Source organism: Vidua macroura, chromosome Z (genome assembly GCF_024509145.1).
Source record: "Vidua macroura isolate BioBank_ID:100142 chromosome Z, ASM2450914v1, whole genome shotgun sequence".
Taxonomy (NCBI): domain Eukaryota; kingdom Metazoa; phylum Chordata; class Aves; order Passeriformes; family Viduidae; genus Vidua; species Vidua macroura.
The window spans coordinates 15986990-16011351 of record NC_071611.1 but is presented as its reverse complement, the minus strand read 5'-3'; the positions used below and the strand labels follow the sequence as shown (position 1 = coordinate 16011351).

Below are 24362 nucleotides of genomic sequence, written 5' to 3'. Positions count from 1 at the left end.
AAAAAACCAAAAAAAAAAAAAACCACCACAAACCCAAGCAAACAAAAACCCAAACCAAAACCCCAAACCAAAAGCAAAAGAAACACAAGACTGATCCAAACTAACCACCAAAAGCCCTCCACCCTGAAAGAACTGGCCACAGTCTGCACAATTTACAATTTCTTTGATCTCAAAGTTATTTTAATTCACTACCTTAAAAGCTGCATGGAACACGTGTCTGTGAAGTGTCTCTTTCATTAACTAAGTTCTTTGATCTGGGTGACTGAAACAATTTATTATTCATAATCACACTGTAGACTTAACAACTTCTCAAAATTTACAAATAGAAAGCCCATAAGTAGTTTCAGATTATAATGTTTGTAAAAAATGCATGCAGCTGAACAGCTTAGCAGCCCCACCTTAAAAAACACCATTTAAAAGAGAGAAAAACACCCTGGTTTTCAGAAGGGAGAAAGAAACTCACAACCAAAAAAAACCAAACAAAAAAAACAAACCAAAAAAACCGCAAAACAACAACAACGAAATCTATCCAAAAATCTAAAAACAAATAAACAGAAAGTTATGCTCCCTCTTCTCTCAAGACTTTGACTAGATAATAACAATTAAAAGCCAGAAGAGCATTTATGTCAGAATGCAGCAGCAGAAAAACTGAAAGCTAAAAAGAAAACAGTGGAAAGAAGGAGCAAGATTCATAATAAAAATCATGCTCTGTCTTGGTTCAATTATGCATTTCAGAGTCTAAAAGGATAGTGTAGTGATGCTCATGTAAGCCCTTTCACAAGGCTGTAGTAATGTAAGAAATTTCTTGAACTTCAAGATATTTACATTCACACAGATGGCAAGTCAGCTGACTACTGGAGGAAATTGAAGAGCTGGAGATTTAATTAATTCAGATAAAGATGTTACCTACCTCTATTTTAGCTGAGATGAACAAAATAATAAAGGAAATATTGCAATAATCTAAAATTCCAGAGGAAAACCCGATAGCCTTACAGACTACTTATTATTCTGGAAAGTTTTATCATGGATGAAGTCAGAGGTGTTTTCCTGAAGATAGCTTGTTTTCACCTAACTCAGGTTAACTTAAAGCAGTGAAAAACAGTCATTACTACAGAAGTTTGCAATACACAGATAGCAGTTATAACTACCTGAAACAGCCCAAGTAGCTGAAAAAGCACCAGCTGAGGAAACAAGCTCTTCCCCAGCCCAGACTTCTGGAGAAAGTGGCACGGGAAGTCACAGAAAGGACTGTAAGTATTTTTTAATTAAACAATACATGACTGCAGAACTGTAAATGGAACAACTGTGGGCGCTTTAAGACTGGTAGCTTCTGGCTGCAAACAAGCCTTCTACAGAGCAAAATTTCTCTGTGTAACTTACCTAAAACCATGGAATTAAATGAGAAATGATATGAAATGCCTCTGATGAACACAAGTCCTACCAGGCTTACCCTATACTTCCAGACATATACCATTGATACGTCTGAAAATCCATTTTAAAAAAGAAACAACATATATGGAATATCTGAAGGAGGTGAGGATCACAGAATCACAGAATGGTTTAGGTGGGAAGGGACATCAGTGAGGTCATCTGGACCAACATCCCTGCCCAAGCAGAGTCTTCAATATTTAACAGAAGGTGCAAAGTTTCTAAGGAATTTGACTTAAGAAAAGAGAGACATTGTTAAAAGTGAGGCATCGGGTAAATATATGTTACCGGTTAGCTCTCCATGGATAAATTTTGATATCAAAATTTATTAATATTTTATTAAAATTATCACAAAAAGGAGGAGTATGATGATACTATTAGGTAATAATACTAAACTATTAGGGGCATATGCAGCACAGGATCTTGAACACAGAACAACTGAAGGTGTAATTATATGAAAAGGAAATAAATTGGAATAAGATACAACTGGTGATTCAGGGACAGAACTTGGAGGCGACAGTCGCTGTAATCTGTGATTGTGATGTGGCTATGAATCACAGGTCTTGTCAGAGGGACTTCCAGTAGATACACAGTAGAATTTATGCCATAGTGAGAAGACTATCTACGGCTTTCTCTGAAATGTTGTGAATCTATAGTTGAAAAGGAACAGAGAAGAGTATGTGGGATGACCAGGGGAAATAGAAGCTTGCCTACAGCTATTACCAGTCTAGTCTAGCAACATAAACCTGGAGAAGTTCAGGCACCAAACATTTCTTCCTTTCTCATACTAATTGTCAAGACAAATTCTAACTTCCATATTTTAAAGTCATCAGGTGGGGAATTTAAACTAACCTGTATTTAAAACAAATATTATTTCCTTTTATTTCTGAGAAAATTATCTGGAATGCTAAGGCCACCAAGGTACTGGCAATGTAAGCGCCAGGAAAAGGGGTGGTAAAAGAAATAGCTCATTAATCTCCTTGACTTTACCAGCAGTATGTAAGCAACACACAGAGATTAAAAACCCTAATCACTGCATATACTGCAGAAGCATGTGGACCTCAGTGCTAGATTACAGAAATAATTTAAAAACATAATCACCATTTGTAGCAGCGTGTTTGGGGGGACCCTCCGGGGTGTCCCCGGGGAGCCCCCTAAACTGCGAGTTTGCTGGTAGCAGCAGGCAGGCAAGGAGACTGCACATGGCTTCTGAGGGTGCTCATTAGATGAGGGTTTATTGGGGGTCCTACCCCCGGGAGGCAGCATGGTGTCTGGGGGGGGCAGGGGGGGGAAGGGGGAGTAAGGAGGAAAGGGGAGGGGGAGAGAGGGGCCGAGAGAGCACCGGCCACGAGAGCCGGCTAAGAGAGACAGGCTCATCCTCCCAGCACACTTAACAGGGAGATTCAAAGTGGGTGCGGAATAAGACTTGGGCCAATGGGATTACAGACACATGATACTTCAGGGGAGGATCACAGGCTTGGAATAAACCATACAGTTTTGAGGGCTGAGACAGAGCGTACCATTTAACTAAAATATAACACCACAACCATTTCCTTGAGATGATCTTTCAAAGAAATGGTCAAATTCAGTAGCTAACAATTTGTGTTGTTTGTGTAGATATGTAAAGAAAAATTTGCTTTTATAGCTCAGCTTACTTATCAAAATTGCTAGTGGACCTAAATAATTCTGGTCACAATCAGTATCAGAAAAAAAAAACCCAAACCACTATCAGCAATATCTAAACGGACTACTGATGCATGCTCCTATATTAAATATGTCCTCTATTACACAGGTCTTAAAAAAAAATACTTTGCAAACAAATAGTGGGCTGCTTGGCAAAGTACTAGAAAGGTGCTTTGTTTTTCAGGTTAGTAGTCTAGACACATCACATAAACACTCAAAGCATTTGGAAACTTAGTAAATTTCTTACAACAGTGTTCAAGCCCAGAGATGTATCTGTTGCTAAGAGCAAAGAATTTCTATCAATCTAGCAAGATGGTATTCTTTAAAGATGGACTAAACAAGTTTTAAATAGTCCGCTCTGTGGTGGATAGAAATACCTTATGATTTCACAGAAGGGTTAAAGTAATTTCAAAAACCCCATGGAACACGTTTTATTTGTTCTTGGTTTTAATCAGTTCTGAAATATATTCACATACAGCAGGTCTGAATTACCAACATGAAGGGAAAAACATACAATAAAAAGGTTGAAGGTTTTATTTACCTTTTTATATGTTTTCTCTTCATTTGGCTTTCCAGCAGTAACGTCTCCATTTTCAGTAACAGACGACATCTAGTAACAGAAGCTTAGGTTACAAAGAAGGTATTTGCTTTACAAAAGTAATCATTCAGAAAAATTATATAATTTGTTATCCATTTTTGCTAAATTCAAACCTTTCAGAGGACAGCACACTACCAAGATCAGTGACCTATCTAGGATATTCCTTGTAAGTATTTTCCACACAGACTAAAAGGACAGCACTGGCCCAGGAATATGTCCAGCATATGACTGATTCTACATGACTTTGCTTCTTTTCCCCACACCAGTATGCAGTGAAATCTTGCTCCTCAGCCTACTGCATGGGATGTTCTTGAAAGGGAAAAACTATGAAGCTTGTGAGCCAGATAAACAGTGGCATGTCTCAGTACTCTAAGGTCCTTGGTTGCATCAATATACTGTATCTCCTTAAAGTAGCAAGGAAGTCATAGAATAACATGGAATTGCAGAATATTCTGAGTTGGAGGGACCCACAATGATCACTGAGTCCAATTCTTAAGTGAATGCCCCATACAGGGATCGAAGCCACAGCCTTGGTATTATTAGCATCATGCTCTAACTATTTGACATTGTATTTTATCACAGCTGTAAAGCCATTCTAGACCGAGAATAAACCACTAAGATAAAGATCACCTTGGTAAGACACTCTGAGTGCATCTGCCAAAGTAAACAAAACAAAAAGGTACAATAACACGGTTTAAAATAATTCTAGATTTTACCAATACTTTCACAAGGGAATTATACTTACCCTTATGAACAACAGAACAGGTCATCTGGAGCTGAGAGTGAAGATCAAGCCATTCATTGGTGGTGGTAATATTTTTCACAACCTATTATAAGAAGTATCTCTCATCACAATGCCTTAACAAATTTCCTTTTATTAACTGTAGATTTCCTTTTATTACTATTCTTCCACCCAAGCAAGCATTCAGCTACAAGTGAGGCTTTTTAAGAATCATGTCAAATAACTTGGCTACTAGACTTAGAACTTACTATACTTAAAACATATTATAACTTGGTTAATATACTTAGAAACTGGCAGTATTAAAGGAGGGAATCAGTGCAGAGTAATTCCTTTTTGCCCCAGATATTTCACCCCTGTGGCACAAGCAGCTCTACAATAAAACATTTATGTAGAGCAGTACACATACATGCTCTGGAGTGTTGTGTAATCACATGTGTTATTAATCTTATAGTCTTATAATCTCCAATCACTTATAAGAAATAGCTGTGACGGTTTGGAAGACAGCACATTGAAAAGTCATAGATTACAAATAAGAAAAAATCTAATGATACTTCAAATGAGAAGAAAATCTCACTTTGTCTTTAAGCAGTTCAAATAGCATCTTGTACATAACTAAAAATTGGTTTTAAAAAGTATTCTCAGGCTTCATTCACTGAATTCTGAGAAGAAAACAATGCCTCAGAAAACATACTTCTCCTCCTGCAGCTAACTACATTCTTCATTGTAGCCTCCAAGTATGTGTGTTAATCAGTAATTCCTTCATTTGGATGTGCATTAGCAGTCTCCTGTACACTGAACTCCTATTTAAAGGCAACAACTTAGTTTTTATAGCTTTTTAAATTGTATGTAGTTCATCTCACTCACCTATATTCACACATTTAATATTAATATTCATCCATGCTTACAACTCTATCAGTACACAAAGGCATCAAGAACTTGCTTGAACAGCTTTTGTAGGTAAAGAAATGTCATTTTAATTACTAGTAGAAGACTTTTTAAATAACTGATCACTGGATTAAAACACCAATCCCCATCCAAGCTGTTGTTCTCCACATACTTCCCAAGACTATTGATACAATACAAAGTTCCACTACACACAAAACTTCCTAAATTATGAGCACACAGACTCAGCAAAAGCCAAACATAAATGCAACATGGGAGCTTTCTTTCAGTAAGCTAGTTGAATAAAACACTCATGCTAGACATGGGAGAAAAGCCTGTTTTTTTCCCAACATAGACAGACAAATTATTCAAGAGCACTTCACTTATGTGAAAATATACCCCTGCAATGCTGACAATAGGAAACAGACGAGAGACCAAATTCAGTAACTACCAAATATAAAAATTCATACGCCATGAAGATAGTAAATTTTTCCTGTATGTGTCAGTTCATTTCCTAAAGGCATCTAGAATAGAATTAATTTTGCTCTAATCTTTTGAGAAAACACACCGCTCTATCTTAACTGTGGTTGTGTCAAACAACTTTCAAAATCTATGCTGTGACAACCATCTCTTGGTCCCATGCTCCTTTTTTGCAAAGGAAGTATTACTTTGTGTATTTTCCACCTGCCCTAGAGCTACTGAAGTGGTACATGGTGCCTTCTCACAAGCTTTATAATGTACAGAGCAACAGCTACTGTCTCAGTTCTGATGAGGTTTAACAGTTCAAAGACAGGTCACAGTCTTGGACTCACTTCCAGGCTAAGCTACAACTATTTATTTTTTTGTTACCATAGCAGGAAACTACTGTAACTAAAGCTTGAATCTCTGTATGTACCTGACAAAGGAAAAGCTCACAATAAAGATGAGGGGTAGGAGCGGGTAGAGGAAGAAAACTTTTTGTTTCAGAAATATTGTAGTGTGCTGACTTTGGCTGGGAAAAAGTTAATTTTCTTCACAGTAGCTAGTGTGGGGTTACGTTTTAGATTTGTGCTGGAAACAGTGTTGATAATTCAGGAATGTTTTCTACTCTTGCATAGTGCTTACACAGCATCAAGGCCTTTTCTGCAGCCTTGCTGCGCCCTTCCAGTGCATGGTGGAAGGAGCTGGGAAAGGAGACAGCCGGGACAGATGAATCCAGCTGACCAAAGGGATATGACCATACGGCATCATGCTCAGCATACAGAGCTGGGGGAAGAAGGAAGGGAGGATGGTCAAAGTGGTCAAAATGTTTTCCTTCCCAAGTGTTACGGTTTGACTTTGGCACAATGCTAGTGTTCTTATGAAAATGTACTTTTTTAAAATAAATGTTATGAGATGTGATTAGGAATAGAGCAGAGCAGGTTCAAGCTTAAAAACAAAGAGAAAAACTTTATTAAGCTACTACTACTATAAAAAAAGACACACAGAATTCGGAATGAAAACTCTCCAAAACACTCTTTTTCTTTTTACCTAATTTCTAATAAACTACAGTGAGACAAAACTCTGGATTTCTGATTATGTTACTACTTTCTATGTAATTAATTTTTAGTTTATTAAGGGAGAGAGGAGTCTCTCTTGTACTACAGACTCTCAGGAAACACAATTGTAACTCTTCTGTGTTTCTATGTCACACATAGCAACTGCCTGGAGAAAATTTGCTATTGTGACACTTCCATATCACAGTGCTCTCACTACTGTGTATGGACAGACTGCTCACAGGGTTCTTTTAAGGATGTTTTGTTAAGGACCAAAAGAACAACAGTTCAGTTTTTTATTTTTGGGACCATAGTCCCCCTCTATTTTCCTTCTCCCCTGGGGCCGAGTGTCTCAAGAACAGAGATCTTCTTCTTCTTGAAGACAGAGGGCACCACCACACCCTTCTCAACTCTTCTCTGTTCACTCCATTCCTGTGCGGGCTGTTGCTGAAGCAGGTCTCTTGGCTCACCATTGCATCTCTCTAAAAATGCAGTCTCTGTTGCAGGAGAAATTGGTTCAGTCTATGGCTATACAAGAAAAGTCCAGCCAGAAGACACTTCATAACTTCTTCTCACTTAGGAGTTCTTCTTTTAACATTTCAGGTCCCAGACTGTCTCTTTTTTCTTTCAAATCAAGGAGGAGTAGTATTTCACAAAGCTTTCATTATCTAAGAAGGGGTTAAAAGTCTAGGACTCCCAGGATGGCTGAAATATTGGCCCAGAACTCCAACTCTCACGGCTGGGCACCTTCCCCCCCACACCTCTTTCTCCTCTACCAGCGTACTGCCACACAGTCTCTGTCTCTTTCACTCTCTCTCCCTCTGGGTGGGGGGGGGGGTCCAAAGACATCTCAGATTTTCTCTACCCTTCCATCCGCAGGGGCTGGCTCGGTTCCAGTCCCTTCACACCCTGGGCCTACCTCTCCCAAGCCACATGGCTTCCCTTCCCCCCCAGCCTGTGGCTGGGCAGGGGAGGTCTGCACTGCATTCTAACCAAAACCAAAGAGAGAGTTCTCTTACGAGTTCTTACTTTTAACTTCCAGTGTTCTCAGAAGAATATCTATACCTTCAGTAGTCACTCCAAGTACCAATATCTAAACCTAACTACTAATTAGTTTGATCCCAGCTTCCAGAGAAAATTCACTTCCGTGTCAAACCACAACACCAAGTCACCATTAGATGTTATGGGGCCCTGCTTTCCTGGGAATGGCTGAACTCCTTCCTGTCCATGGGAAATGGTGAATGAATTCCTTGTTTTGTTTTGTTTGCATGCACATATTTTCCTTATTTTCCTCTTACTGGTAAGATTTGTTCAGAGATATTTTCCTTATGGAAGCTGTGAGAGTAGCTTTTAAAGTCAGTTCTTCAACTCACTAAAAGGACTTGCAGATCTGTAAGACAGCATTCTTCCACCAAACCACATTTCGGACAGTCATACACTGCCGGATTTCAGCTCTACTGTGAAGCTGGAGAGCTTTGTTACACAAAATTTTGCCAGAAGAAGCAAGTCTTCTAAGCCAAAAATGCTCTACAGTGGAAGAAATCCATGAACACATATTCATTAATGAAAAGTTACTCTTTTCATACTTGTTCTCTTGTGTTTCCCCTACCCCAAGCTCAAGTACCCAAAAACCATTCATGGTATTCTTGGAGCTACCTGAAGGCAGCTCCAAGATCAAAAGGCACTATTAAAGCTTCTTTGAAATTATAAAGATTTGAGTTCATACCTTCATAGGCACTGAACAAACTTCTCTTGCCGATGATGCATTTATAAAGTCTCCCTCCTGTCTGGATTCTCTGCCAACTAACACAATATGCACAACAGCACTGGATTTCCAAATTAGATCTCATCTTATCTTGTTTATTATTCCATGAAACTTGCTGGTACTCTGGACCACTGTCAAATTTAGTTGACAAACTTAGGTCGATCAAAACTGTCAATCATTTTTCCCTACCCTCTCCAGCAGAATTTGAACAGTAGGATTATTTATCAGATTATTTGTAAATGAAGGGGTTTGGGACACAAAAAAATCCTCTGGCACACATAAAAATTGCCTATATACATCTTGTTTCAATACAAAATCCATCCAACGGTATCAGCATACTATCAGTACTATTTTCAGAAGGCTCAAGAGGCAAATGACTTGTTAGCTTCAGGTGAATAGTAGGACTTATATTGGTTTTATTACATTTTAGCTCCTTAAAGAAGCTTTTCTCCATGCTTTAAAACAACGCTGACTATAATTTTCATGGTTTAATTGCCTTCCTTCTGAGTTTACCAGACAATGAAGAGTGGTGTTTAGGAACCTGCAAGCATTGCTAGGCAGAGTGCCAATACACAGATCTAAAGAAGTGAAAGAAAGCATAATTTAATGCACAGAGTAGTAAAGGGAAAAACACATCAAAGATCCAACAACTTTCTCAACAGTCATCACAAGTTAACCCCCTCTCCAAAAACCTTATGTCTTTTAATGTCAGAGAACATTTTTTATACACGAGTGCTTGGGCAGTTACATAGTCTCCAAATAAAAATTGAGGTAATGTATGTAGCCACTCAGTTACAAGAAAAAAAAAAAATATATACAATTCAGCTCTCTATTTTTCTTTTTAATAATATCCCAAACACTAGTTTGTGGAATAGATTCACTTTGTACCAGAAGGACATGTAGACATCTATGATCAAACTTATATGCTCCCATATCTGAAACATCTGAGGAGTAAAAAATAACATACATATTTTTAAACTGATGTATCCTGGTCACGAAGTTTACATGTTTACATGTTGCAATGGACTCAACAATCATTTAAAAGTCATTAAAAGCTTCAAATCTAAAAAAATTTGGATTTTCAATCTGAGAGCATTTAATCCACCCAATCCCTGTAATGCCTGTCGGCCTAATGAACCTCAATTGTCAACTGCGGTGACTTCCACTCTTCGCAGAAGTACTGAAAGATCTCTTATGTCTATTACTGCAAAAGTAGAGCAAACTTTTTACTGCATCATAAACACCATTCATTTATGCCACTAAAAAAGTAATTTTAAAAAATCTATCTTTTCTGTCTCTCTGACAGAAAAAAAAAACAAAGTGTTATATGAATTTAAAGAAGAAGGAGGGAAAAAGTAAAGAAAAACCCCAAACAATTAGGTCTGAAACCTTGTCAAGATCTCCCAACCCACAATTGATTATGGAGGCTTTAAGGGTGACTGAAAGTAAAATCTTCTATGTAAAATTTGTGATAGTACTTGTGAAAACCGGAAAAAGTTGTTCTTGCTAATTAATGCTATAATGAACAGAGTGAATAGCTAAAAAAACAGATCAGAAACTGTGTAGCCTGTGACGCCTAACAAGAAAAGCCTGCCAAACAAACAAACAAACAAACAAACAAAAAACCCAACCAAAAAAAACCCCTGATTAGTCTACCTATCTGATTTATTTTGCATTTTGCCTCAAAAATAATAAGATGAAAATCAGAAGTAGTACACAAAGTGATGAAATTCACAAATAAAGTAAAAGGTAAAAAAAATCTCATCTTTCTCCTGGTCTTTGTAATATCATCAGGCCAGCAGAAGTGCTACAGTGAAAGCAGCAAGCAAAAACCAACACAAAACTGCCATTTAGACTGTTCATCTACTCTAGGTCATGTCAGCTGTTCACACCACCTTTATTTACCTAGGTTTAATAACACACATTAGTTTCAGTGCCCTGACAGATCTTTTAGTCTCTCAGCAATTAATCTGAGCATAATGCTAAGATTCTGATACTGTTTGATTTCTATCATTGGCCTCCCTTCCTTCCTCCCCCTAGTTTCAGGAATACAGCACACTACTTGGATGTCTTTTAAAAATGTCATAATAGGATGAGCATTTTTTTCTTAGTTTGCTGGCTGGATTTGAAAAGTAACTTATCATACTATTCATACTATAAAAAACATTTGTTCATATTGTAATGTTTTGGTTTACTGCAAGAAATATCACATCATCTATCTTCCTCCTTTAGCTTTTAGATGGGAAAAAAAATGAAAATGTGGAACTTCAGAAAATACCACTTCCATCAAAGTTGACAAATACTCAGAATACATCTGATTACTCAGAAGATGTGACAACCTACAAGAGTCCCTTCTTCTTCCATTTAAAGTGGCAGTCCTTACGCACTAACCTGCTCTTCAAGGTGAAACACACTACCATTGTGACACTGGATATTACATCCAGGGTCACAGGAACAGGGTCATCACAAACTATAGCTACAAATTATGTCCTTGATTTCAAAAATAATGTGCTGCAATTCTTTCAGATGGAAACTATTTTACAACAATGCAAATAAAACTGAAAATTCGTTAAAGGAGCCGAAGTGTAGAAGTCCTTGGAAACACAGCATACTGTGCTTATTCAATAAAGCACATAGATTTTCATTTGTAACATCTGTATTTTGTGAATTCTGCATGTGACAGATAACCTGCATGGAAGAGGTGGGCTGGGCTTTGTTCCTCCTCCATGAATTTCCAAATTCAAGGCTTCATTCCAAAGGCCTTAAATCTATCTCACTCCTCTACTCCCTATTAGCCTACTATCATTTACTGTCAACTACTGTGTCTTCTGCTTTCCCTAGAAGCACCTGAGGATCTCTTACGTCTTGCCAAACACCATCTGTAAAAGCAGAGCAAACTTTCTACTGTGTACTAGATGGTGTTGATGTCTTAATAACCATGGGACTTTTCCAAATCAGTGAGCTCAGATCAGCAAGCAGAAAGAACAAACATTTGATCTCTGACATAACTGACGTCAAAATGTGTATCTTGCAGAAACTGTTAACAGGCCCTCCTTTTACAAAGTGAAATGGCCCCATTAACTTCTCATTATTTTTTAACAGTCTGAAAGCATACAAAGCAGAAAGGCATATTTGTACGTAGCCAAAGAAGACTTCCCAATTGCTACCTATGTTTTCACTATTCTGATTTCATGTGCCAATAACAGCACTTTTTAGAAAACTAGCAAGCTTTCTATAAAGCCATCTGGAATTACAAATTAATAAAAGTGTCAAGATAGAGTTTTCTTTGAAACAGCTGAAAGAAGGAAACACCTGCATGCTATATACAATAGTATGGAATATAAGTTAGGGTAGTATCACAGTGAAGGGCACAGGTAGAAGACTTGGCAGAGCCCAGAATCGGAGCTCTGCTTCTTTATTTTGGCAACTTTGATATGGCAATGGACTACTGTTACTAACACATACCAGACACTGCACTTTGAGATAATACCACCACGTAATGCATGCTGTCCTGCCGGGGCTCACCCCCAGATTGGGGTGACCCCGAAAGGTGGAAAAGTCTCTCCTCCAACCCGTGCCTTCAAAGAAAGACTCAGTAGTCTTCAGTTGTCCGGTCTCAAGGTAGTTTATTGTATGTTATCTAAAAGATTTTCTTCCTGAACTGCTGCGGTCCATTCAGCAGGTCAGACAAAGGCACACACACACACACACACTTCCCAGAGGGCTGGTGCCATCTTTTATATCATACATTACGTGTTAAATGTTTATGGTTTTTCCCCAATGCCTATTACCTATACTGAATGGTGACTTTCTACTCTAAACCAATCTGTGAGTGCCAACATCACCATGAACACGGAGGTTAGGAAGGAGAAAGAAGGAGGACAGGGCATGCCCAAATCCCTCCATCTTAGAACCTCTGACCCCCATGTACAAAACTTAGACCCCTCTGTACAAGGCCTAAAACCCCCCTGTACAGCACTCAAAAATCCTTCCTTTCACTTTGTGACTACTTCTATTATAATATCTAAACTTTTGTGATTTCTTGTTCTTCCTGCAAGGTTGGTAAATTGTTCCATGGATCAGATTCAAAACCACAGGGGTTTCCAGCTGCATGCCAGGGTCTCAAATAGTTCTGACCTGGACCCAGAACATCCAAGAGTGTCTGAGGGACACTTTGGGTTCCGACACTGTCCAACAAAATACTGCAGGGCACTGAGAAAAATGGTTGATAAGGAAAAAGGCAGAAGGAGAGAGAAAATTCTTCTACTCTAGTCTTTGATGGTACATGCAAAATAGAGTGACAGGGATCATGCAACATTGTGATCGTGATTTTTTGAAAGGAAAGCACAGCAATCACTCATATAAGCAGCAGGTAAGATCCATGGGGAATGAAATCTCATGTACAGCAAAAATGAGATCAGTGAAAGTGTCAATTTCTAAAGGAATGACACAAACAGAGATGCAAACAATCCCACCTTGCTGGGTGGGGAATAGATATAAAAGAGGAATTTGGTCAACCCAAAAGCTTTAGTAATCTGAAACTCCAGAAACAGTAATTTGAGAAAAGAAAAATAGGTCAAATGTACTTGGAGAAGATTAAGTATAAAAAGGATAGACTGAACATGCAAGATAAAAAGCAGAAAAGCACAGGACAAGTTACTTTGATAAGAAATACATTTGCAATAACAAGAACTTCACAATAGCTGTATTGCTCTAGTTTGAGACCTTTATCTTTTTAGTCATCCACATTTTTCCACCTCAAAAGGAGGTCAACCACACCCAAAACTGCTATGCAAACATAACTTTACAACAGAGGCAAGAATAAAAAATGGTAATAAGAATTCTTTGAATTGAGACTTTTGGGTGGACAACGCAAAAAAGCTGTGGTTAAAATAATTTGCATGCACTAAAACAGATGGATAATTTGTGCATCAGTTCTACAGAGGTAACTCATAAATGATACACTACTGGGCATTATTTAGGCTATTTTCATATTAGCATGTAATTATTCACAACAAAGTTTGCAGAAGGATATGTCATGGAAACACTGAACTCAATACATGAGTGGATTATTATGATCTTCAAGTTCTCTGTGCTTTCTTCCCCAGGTCCTCTGAGTATAACTTTTGTAGATATGAATGTTAATGAATGCTAGCTAAGTTAAACTGTTCAGCAGTAAGATTATCTAAGAAATTCAAGTATTTTAAAATCCCATTTTTGTCTCCAATTGAGGGCTGTTCCATACAGCTGCAAACAGACAGTTGAAGAGTGGAAGAGATTACCCTGGAGGATATGACAGGCAATATCTAATCTTTTGATAGATTAGACAACTTTTTAAAAAGTAGTTGATAATGTCTTGAAGGAAGGAAAAGATCTGGTTATTGCCATGACTCCTCCTGGTTTCCATTGAATCAACTATGTATCCCTCAGACTGGACAGCTGCAATAATTTCAGCTGGTCCAGGCTCATGTTACTGTGGTCCTGCCTTCCAAGCATGCACTGGATAGCATAGTTATTATGCACCAATGCTACTTCTGCTTCAGAAGAACTCACCTAGACAATTAAATTAACAAAAAAGTCACCTACCAAAGAATATTAACCATAATGGAACTCCTTACAACAGCTCTGTTATGGTCACCCCTATGATCAAAAAGAAACTTGGGAAGGAATGAGGAAGGTAATGGAATACTGTTAGACCCTTGATCCACAATGGAGGAGAGCACAATTGCCTCAGCTGTTTCAATCACTTACAAAATTTTGCATAACCTCAGAGTCACCAGTCCACTAGTGATAATACCAGGAAACAAGACTGAGAGACAGATGGAAAGAAACATTAGCAGCAGTGCCCAATGGGCCAGGCAACAGCACCCGAACTGAATTCAACAGCAGATTGAGAGAAAATGGAAATGCATGGCTAAGGTTAGGTTCCCAAATGTATATTTAAACAGCGACTTGCTTTTCAGGTGCCTAGCTTGTGTGAAAAATAAGGTCATATGAAGAATGGGTATATAAGAATGATGTAAGCACCAAATTCAAAAGTTGTGTATAAATTCAAGATGAGAGATACTCTAAGTTACCCTACTGAGTAAAAAAATCTATTGCAACCAATTAACCCCCCACATACTCTTTTCCTTCAGGTAAAGGGAATTAGTAGACGCTTCCCTTGGACCCCTACAACATAATTTAATAGAAAGCTTATTTTACTCTTGAAAAGGATTTGAAAAAACTGTCTTGTACCAGCCTCAGCAGACAACAAATCCTACATCACTAGGATTCCTTTGACTAAATTAAGAGCTCTCAGTTTCTTATAGAGCAGAAGTTCCTCAGATACATTTCTGAAATCACTCCAAAAGCTATAGAAAATTAAAGTATTGTCCCATTTTATAAAAGGGCCTATAAAGTACAAAAGCTGGAGTCTTCTTGGTTTAAAGGAACTCTTAACATATTTCTTTTTAAACCACTGAGAAAGCTTCTAGGGAGAAAAAAACAATTTCAGAAATCACATGGGACAAAAAATCTCAAAAAACATGATTAATACAATAATGTGAATTTCTGAAACCAATTTAGTAAAGAACTCAGCATGCAAGGAAATAGTGATATTTGTCAGACCTCCTGTCATCAAACCAGGACAGATATTTTGCAGCCACTAGAGTAGAACTGCAATGTCAGAACCAAACGAACTGTCACAATTTTTATAAAGTTATTCCATTCTCTGACTGAAATGTGGCTGCTTAAATGTAAAGGTTACTACCACTACCGCCCTTATAAGGAACCATATATTTCTGTTCATGCCAAGATGATTTTTTGCCTTCTCTTTTGTGTACCTTTTAAATAACTTTCATGTAACCTCAGTACTCTTAGCATGCATATTTGTAATTCCTTAAGTCTGATAATTTAGCATAGTCCTAGTATTCTGTTAGGCCAGGAGACCAAACATCCTCATAGTAGGAGGCCAGAAAACCTTATACTATTTTTGGGAAACCAATGTCGTCTCTAGAATATATCCTGTAAACCAGAGATTTGGCCCATCCAGAGGGGAATTCCATGGATGGGGGAATATCACGCCATTCATTGAGGCCTCCCATTGGGGTGTCCTTGTTAGATATGCTAATTTGTAAGGTCTATAAATTGCACATGTGATCTGTCATGTGTGTGCATTGTGGCGCATCCCACCTTGGCAAAGTGGTGCACCTATAAGGACCCTTATTAAAATAGCGAGGTAAAAACCCCTTATCCCTTAACTGTGTCTGGCTCTTAAAATTTTAAGACCAGGAAAAGGCATCACTGTACTCCAAGCCATGTCTTGGATGAACAGATCAGAAAGGGCAAGTGACTACTTTTTTTTCCCAACAGTATTCTTTGGCACTCAGCTGAATTACGAGCATATCTGCACTCTAATATGCAAATCCAAACCACAACAACACACATATCCACCCTACTGACAACAAGTAACATATCATGGTAAGAAATGTGCACAGCTGTTTTAAGGCATGGACACAGTCACAGAATTTTTAAATGGCAATACAAATGTTTTCAAATAAACCTTTAAAAGTAGTTTTTTCCAGCCAAATGACATAAACAAATTATCTCCAACAGTCTTTCACTTGCCAAACCAAATTGAATAACCTGTCCCTGAACAGTTTTGGCAGCAAGAAAGGAAGATGAAGTCATTACTAGATGTTTTTGCCAATTCTGAAACACTCTATTATTCTTCAGATGTTGTTTATATTCCACATATAGTTGCACCACTTTGAACATTTTTGTATGAAAAAAATGCGAGTTAACAAACAATATAGAAGCACCATCACAGTCTCCCTCCCCTTGAACTTTTTTGTAAATGACTAGCTGGATTTTTTTAAATAACCTAGCTGGAAATATTATAGGAAAATCCAAAATCTTAGGCTATCACTGTAAGTAAAGAACACATCTGCACATAAATTGGCCCTTTCAATTTATAATTGATGTACACGTGAACAGGAATTAAAACAAAAAGAAGACAGTTTACCACCAGCAACAAGAGTAAGCAGTGGGTGATATCTTTGTAGAAGAGCCATACACAACCTGACACCAGAACCTCTGAACTCTTCCAAGAAAATGAGTTTGAGTTTTCCCACAAATTAAAAGGTCTCTGAATTCTTGAGAGGCTTAAATAAGAATCTCCTTCCTTCACACAAAAGTCCTTTGAAACAATATCTCCACCTCTCACTGCATCATTATTACTGGGTTGGAAGCATCATTATAAGTAGGTTAGAAAAGGCATCCAGTATTATCTGTATGTCAGTTAACAGCCCACACCATAGTTTTCAAAAGGTAAAAATACAGCTTTCAGCATTTAGAAAGAAAAAACCCACACAACTAATCACAGTTTTTGCTCAATGTATACTGCTTTATGAATTGTTAACTGGAAAAAAGAACAAGATTCTGACAAGATGAAACACAGCTATGAATATTATAAATATTCCATAGACTAAAGTGAAAAAACCCCAACAATTCAGTCAACACATTATCCCAGGAACAAAGTGTTCTTACAATTTAAGGTGTACAATGCAATAGCCTATTTTATTATATTCCTTACCCAGCACTAATCTGCTGGAACATCTGATTAAATAAATTAAATACCTCTTTCAGCCTACAATTTTACTGGCTAATGGATTGGGGGTTTTTAGTCTGAGATGACAAAGATCAGTATGTTCAACAGCACATACTTTAAATGCATTAACCAATTAACCCCCCACATACTTTTTTCCTTCAGGTAAAGGGAATTAGTAGATGCTTCTCTTGGACCCCTACAACATAACTTTGGTTAGTATTCAATAGAAAGCTTATTTTACTCTTGAAAAGGATTTGAAAAAACTGTCTTGTACCAGCCTCAGCAGACAACAAATCCTACATCACTAGGATTCCTTTGATTAAATTGAGAGCTCTCAGTTTCCTATAGAGAAGAAGTTCCCCAGATACATTTCTGAAATCACTCCAAAAGCTATAGAAAATGAAAGTATTGTCCCATTTTATAAAAGGGCCTATAAAGCCCTTACAGAAAATTTACAGAAAGTTGCCTTTCAAAACTTGTTATTAACAGTGTGCAGCCCTTGAACCTTTCTGTTTTCTATCTTGTTCCTGGGAATAGCTATGTAAGAGAAAAGTGATATCCAGTAAAATTTCATTCTAGGTGGCTATGTTTTTACTTTATAGAAATAAACTGGTCTTCAGTTTTTCTTGCAATATCGCAGCATTATAGGAGCACTGAGCTATAGCCCAGCATTAGTAACTAAGGACTGCCAAATAAAGGGCAAGAATACTACAAGACAAAAGCCAGCCAGACAAGCCTGCCTGCTTACTCCTCATCATCATTCTAGAAGCAAGGATGGCCAGGGAACAGACAGATGGTCACCTTCATTGCAGAAACAGGTGCAGCAGGTCGTCACAGAAATGGTGATGGCGGCATGAACAATTATCTTGCAGAGCACGGCATTACTCAGATGCTTGTAAAAGGCAGCCATTAGCTTAAGAAAAGCTTTAGTTTTAGGTCAGCTAAAAACCTTTACTGGCTGGTGTGTTTGTGTGTCTGTGTGCAAGTTAGTGTGTGCACATGTAAAAGTGACAGAGAGGAAGGCTAGACACTAAGATGCCTCACAAGGCCAGTCTGAAGGTGGAATCACATTTTAAAATCTGCTGTTAGCAAGCAGTGGCTAACACTGATCTTGTACAAAAGCTGAAAAAAACTGGACATTATCCACATCTCCCTTCAAAGAAAAATGTCTTCAGTAAAAAGCACTGGTTTGGAGATACAGGTCTGAGCTTGCAGGTTTTTTTTGAGAGAATGAAGGGGTTGCTAGGTGATGGTGAAGTCAGGCTATGACAGAAAGATGGCGTGCAGACTTAACACAGCAGTGGATGGCAAATCCATCTCCCCTCACAGCAGTAAGGCAGTGGTCAAGGAATTTTTTTTGGTAGATGCTTCTCCCAGGAGTTCCTCCCAATCACAGCAAAGATGATATGGCTTTCTAATTAATCTAACTAAGTAGAAGAAATAATTTTATAACTTCATAATCCTTGATATCTTGTTCTACCAAAAAATGTTAGTAGAAATTTACAGTAGGTGCCTGTTTTTGTACACCTGTCTCTGAAAAACCTCTTGCCTCAATGGGCCCAGCAGGCCACAAACTTGAGTTTGGACAGGTCTTCTTCTATACCATTGAGTTACAGGCAGCACAGGAACTCTGCGTAACAAATACAGCTCTCAAGAACTGACTCTTATGAGGCTGGGGGGACAGAAGAGGAATCTCCAGGGGTATTTCATACCCCTATGGCATGCATCTCTGTGAGGGTGTGTACCTTTCTCTGCTCAGAAATCAGCCAAGAATCCTGGAAGTCTATCTCTCTGTCTCTCACTTTGTCCATTTCCTTTGCACTGTCTATGTCCTCACATCAAGAAGAAAACTAAATCTAGCTAAAAAGCATTCTTTCTTTCACTTTGAAGTCTTTTATGCATAAAACAGACAGGAAGAGTGCAAGTGAGCACAGGGAGCAAGTTGGGATGGGAAACAAAATAAAAATAAAGAGTGAAAAAGGCAAGAAGGGAGGGGGGAGACTCAACAAGAGATTGTGCACAATTGAACTGGGACGAAAGGAGGAATGGGAAGCAGTAGTGGATGAAGAGCAAGGGAACCAAAGTAGAAGGAAAATACATGTTAACAGGAAACACATGCATAGCAAATGATTTCTGCTTTGGTCCACTAAAAACAAGCCTTCAGTGCCATTAAATTTGAATGGTCAAAAGGGTACTGAGGGGAAGGGAAGCAATATATTTAAGAAGCCAATAAAGAGCTGATAGTTATATTGTAAGAAAGCAAAGAAAACAATTTTTTTCCTTTCTTTAATTAAGGAAAAAAAATAAAGGCACAAACCCCACAGGCATATTTTAATGCATCTCTGTGAGAAATATATCAAGTACAGCAATATTTGCAGATGGATCAATCTGAAGTATTAAATTTATGTATAGCTTTGGCTAAAACAAAAGCAACATACATATTGAAAAATTCAGCAAGATATTAAACACTGCTTTTACTGCAGTACATGCTGTCAATATTGGGAAACATCCTCCTGAATGGTTATTTCAAATACATTGATCTTTAGTAGAGATGCAGGTAAAGCATATTTTAAAACTCAGTCAGGCAACTAAGACTGAATTACTGTTCACTTTTGTGAAGATCCTCCAAATGGTGTTTTTCCAAGGGAAACAGACACATCTAGAAATCTAGGTGTACACTGATCTATAGCAAAAAATTACATTTGCATATTCTGTTTGGATAATTTGATGGTTTCAAAAGGAACCTCTGAACTAAGGGACGCAGTCAAAGGAGCAATATGTGCACCTCCACTTGGCAAAAGTTCTGTGTTACACTGTTCTTGCAAATTGGACAAAGGCATAAGTTTCAATTTCTTTCCAACCTCTGTTACCAGGGTCCAAAATTAGCCTAATGGGGATAAGAAGCCAAATCACAATAAAGCAGAAAAGGTTTGAATGAATGAAGTTACCTTTGTAATACATTTTATTATTTTTATAACAGAGAGCCTTTACCATGGGCACCTACTGCCCATGCATCCTTTCTTTCCTTCTATCAATTATATTATGCAAAAGAGACCACAGATTAAACAAAACAGAAAATGCAAATATTGTATGCATAGGTTTTTCTTCCAAGTCACACAGAAGTTTAACTATAGGCCCTGAGATATAAACACAGGCTTTCACTACTGTGATTTACATCTCATGGCCATAATTTCAGCAAAAAGCATTCATGTGTGTATTTTAGTATAGCAGTTTATAGGATCACAGAATAGCTTGGGCTGGAAGAGGTCTTAAAGATCATGTTTTTCCAACTCCAGTGGCATGGCACCTCTCAGTAGGCCAGGTTGCTCAGAGCTCCATCCAACCTGACCTTGAACACAGACAGGGATGTGACAGTCATAAATTCCCTGGGCAACCAGTTCCAGTGTCCCATCACCCACATAGTAAAGAACTTCTTCTTAATATCTAATCCATCTTCTCCCATTTTAAAGCCATTAGCCTTTGCCCTTGTCACTACATGGCTTTGTCAAAAGTCCATCGCCAGCTTTCTTGTAGGTACCTTTTAGGTACTGGGAGATGCAGTAAGGTCTCCCTGGAGCCTTCTCTTCTCCAGGCTGAAAAATTCCAACTCTCTCAGCCTGTCTTTACAGAAGAGGTGCTTCAGACCTCTGATCATCTTTCTACATATCTTGCATTGGATGTACTCATAGCAGTCTGGATAGGGAAATTGTTGTCCTCCTTCTTCTGCACTGACAGAAGTTGTTATTTGTATATAAACAAAATACTTAATATGAAAGTACTTCTATGATTTGCACTCTCTCACTCTTACCTTCATCCTTCACTAGCGGAACTAATCTGTTTATGCTTTATTGAAGCAGAGAAGGCATCCACCTACTGGTTTTTTTGCACAGACCTTAAGTCTCGTGCCATCTGTTGCAAGGTATAAACATGAAGCACTGCACTCAACACGCACTGCCTGAGGCTTCCGTTTCTTATCTCACAGAAGAGGAGACATCATACAGAGGCCTGAATTTTTCTCACACTGCCTCATCCTGGACATGATGACATAATTTCTAGCTACAAATATGTCATTCATCAGGTTTGTTTCATTGTGACCTCAGTGTAATTGGTAAAAAATTATTTTTTAACATCTGGACTATCTGTGATTTTAAATGATCTACAGTCCTGCTAGACATTTTCTTGCTTAATGTCCAAATTTCATCATTAACTATACTAATGCTCTCAGGATAAGTTGAAACACATTTGTTTTTCCCATTTTGCAGCTTGTTGTTATATAATTCTTACCAGGAATATACATATTTAATAATAAGGGAAAAAATACAGCATGATTTCCCCTCCTGCCAACACTCTGTGTCAAAAGAAATTTATTAATATTTTTGAACATGAAGACATTCCATAAATACATTCCAAGTAGGCTTTTTGCAGAACACACCGTTTTATCAGTGTTAAATTTGAGATACAAGTCCAAGGGCTGCCTTTGCAGTTCATTAAATCAATGCTATTTTGATAGTATGCTGCATTATGTGTGTTCCTATATGAGAAAGTTTCATCACTACTTTTTTGCACTCTAACTTTGTCACTGCACACTTCTCCCAATATAGCTTCCTGATATCACTTGGCACCATGCATCATTATTTCCCCTGGGAACTTTCACTACCATAAAAAATGGCTCAAAAATAAGAGAAGCAAGTTGTTTCTGAACAAATGTGTTTCCCTTACTTCCTGCATAACTACGGTCTTAGTGAAATTGCTTTGATGCTTGGCTTCTTGCAGAACCTGGTCCTGGTTTTTGCTTTGTTTTTTTTAATTAAAAAAAAGGGGAGAAGTGCTTGTGTCACAAAACCCCCACCTCTATTGCAGTAGCTTCAGAAATAAACTCACAGAATAGGAATAGCAAAACTAATCCTAAGGAAACAATAGCATACCACTTTGTTAATAAACACGCATCTTAGTTTTGTTGCATTACTTACTAAGAATACAATAAAGTACTACAAATCCAGTGTCTCTTAGTCTGACAAAATTCAGCCCTCATTATTATTGGAAAAGATACTTTTATGATATATTTACATTTACTTAAATAAAAGCAGTATGTATTCTCAATATAATGGGCATATTATCCCCATTATCTTGTCCCCATTTTAGACCATAAATAGTGAAAGCCCAAAGTATTTCACATCTCACACAGGAGCCAGGCTACATAGATTTCTGTAAATGTCACCCCAAACAATTATATTATCCAAATCTCAAGAGAAGAAGGAAAAAACAAAGATAAACACAAGAAGTAGGAGAGGTAGGTTGACTACTCCAGAAAAAAATCCTTGCTAGATAAAAAACAGGCAAGTGAGTTATTGGCGCATCTTTATGCAGTGCAGAAAAGCCAGGGGAAAAAATGTGTGGTTCTGCAACAGACTACATAATTAAAGGCTTTTCACCCACCATCCTCAACCTGATACTCTCTCTCCCCTCTGTTTTCTAAGTTCTAGCAGTTTTCCACTGCTAAAACTTTTTATTTTCAAGTGACATGCATGAGTTACCAGTAGAGCATAACCCTACAACAGGCACTTCGTCTTTGAATGGTCTTTAAGGCAACTCCCTGAGAAAGAAATCTAGAGCTATTTTGCATGAAACTTTTAAAAAACTATTTTGTCTTGAAATAGCAGTTTTTGAAACTGTGTTTAGCATAGACTAAAAATAAAGTCCTGGATTTAAGAAATTATGCATTTGAAAAAAGAGAAGGCCCCAGAGGCTGCATCTGCAATATGCTGTAGCTCCAGACAGGACTATCTGTACCACATTTTATAAGAGGCCAGCAATAACCACAGAGGAGACATATTTTAAAAATTCACAAAAGCAGCCCAGTTTTTTACAATCTCGTATGAAAACGGGGTATTTTAACTGTGCTTAATGGGAAAGTTTTAACTGCGCTTATTACAATTGCTTCAGGACCAGAGCATGCTTCTTGAAGCACCATGACAGATAAGAATATTTTTCCTTCTTTTGGTTGTCAGGCTTAACCATCAGTGTTTGCAAAGATCTGGAGTACAGCTTTGCCCACCTCTCTTGACAACTAAGGAAATCTGAAAAGGGAGTGCTTACTGGCTTCATGCCTGCACAGCAAAGCTCTATTAATGCTTCAACGGTGGAACAGGAAAGAGTAGTTTCCAGTTTCAATATCTGAGTTGCACAAAAAGTGCATTAGGTATTCCAACTTGCTTACAAGAAGCTTTCTTGAGTTACAACTTCAAGAAGGCACTATGCACCTTACCAAAAACATCTAGATTTCCTCATAGCAGTGGGACAAGAAGCAAGAGACAGAATCATTCATGTTGTCGAAGCACAGACACTTATAGGCCAAGCAACCTGTAAAGTTTATACATTCAATACTACAGAGTCATGCAAGATATGTTAGAGTTCTTACAGGATCTAAATAAAACTGGAGTGAGAGGAAAGTCACCCTAATTCACACAATTTCCAATAAAATATTGCTTGAAATTACCTCCTTAACAGCCGTTACCCCCTCCTCATAATGTCATTCAAGACAGAAAAAACTATACTGTAAGTACACACAAACTTGTGGTCAGTCACCTCAATTTTCCTAGAAACAAACAGGAATTTAAGAATACCACTGTTCAGAGCAGACTTTTGAAAACAGCATATGCTTTTCATCCCTGTAAAAGCACATTTTTAAGCCATTAGGCAGGCATACTGGGATGAAAGAAAATACATTAAATGTAAATCTTACTTATGAAGGGCTTTTCTGAACACAAGTAAGCTAAAGAATGCTTTTATACATGCATACAGAATTTGTATACATGTATACTACGTATTCTGTCTACATTGCATGTTACATACCACACCACTTAGATATTTTATGATGATCATAGAACGGTTTGGGTTGGAAGAGACCTTGAAGTTCATCTATTTCTAATTCAGGTCAGAAACGCCTTTCAGTAGATTGATGGCACACATACATATACTGTACATATATACATGCACAGAGATAAAGCTTATAAAATACAATTTGTTGCTAACATGTAGTGGTAAACTGAGAAACATTCTCAACTGAACATGATATCAGAACTGTGAAATGGAGAAGGAATTTGTTCCCACATAATTTATATGAAAAAAGGACACATTTTTGCTGAAGAATAGTATCAAAA

General features: G+C 37.8%; 1 protein-coding gene across 3 annotated transcripts in view; it reads right to left on the bottom strand.

Annotated features, from left to right (window-relative positions):
• The window catches only part of PIP5K1B (phosphatidylinositol-4-phosphate 5-kinase type 1 beta), a 99802-nt gene that overhangs the window by 58987 nt on the left and 16453 nt on the right, over positions 1–24362 (bottom strand). For all 3 annotated transcript variants that reach the window (XM_054002862.1, XM_054002861.1, XM_054002863.1), the window contains exons 4-5: positions 4455–4536; positions 3653–3721 (exon numbers count right to left, since the gene is read on the bottom strand). In XM_054002862.1, coding sequence (XP_053858837.1) covers positions 3653–3721 — 69 coding nt within the window. In that variant the 5' untranslated portion in view covers positions 4455–4536. The remainder of the gene's footprint in view (positions 1–3652; positions 3722–4454; positions 4537–24362) is intronic.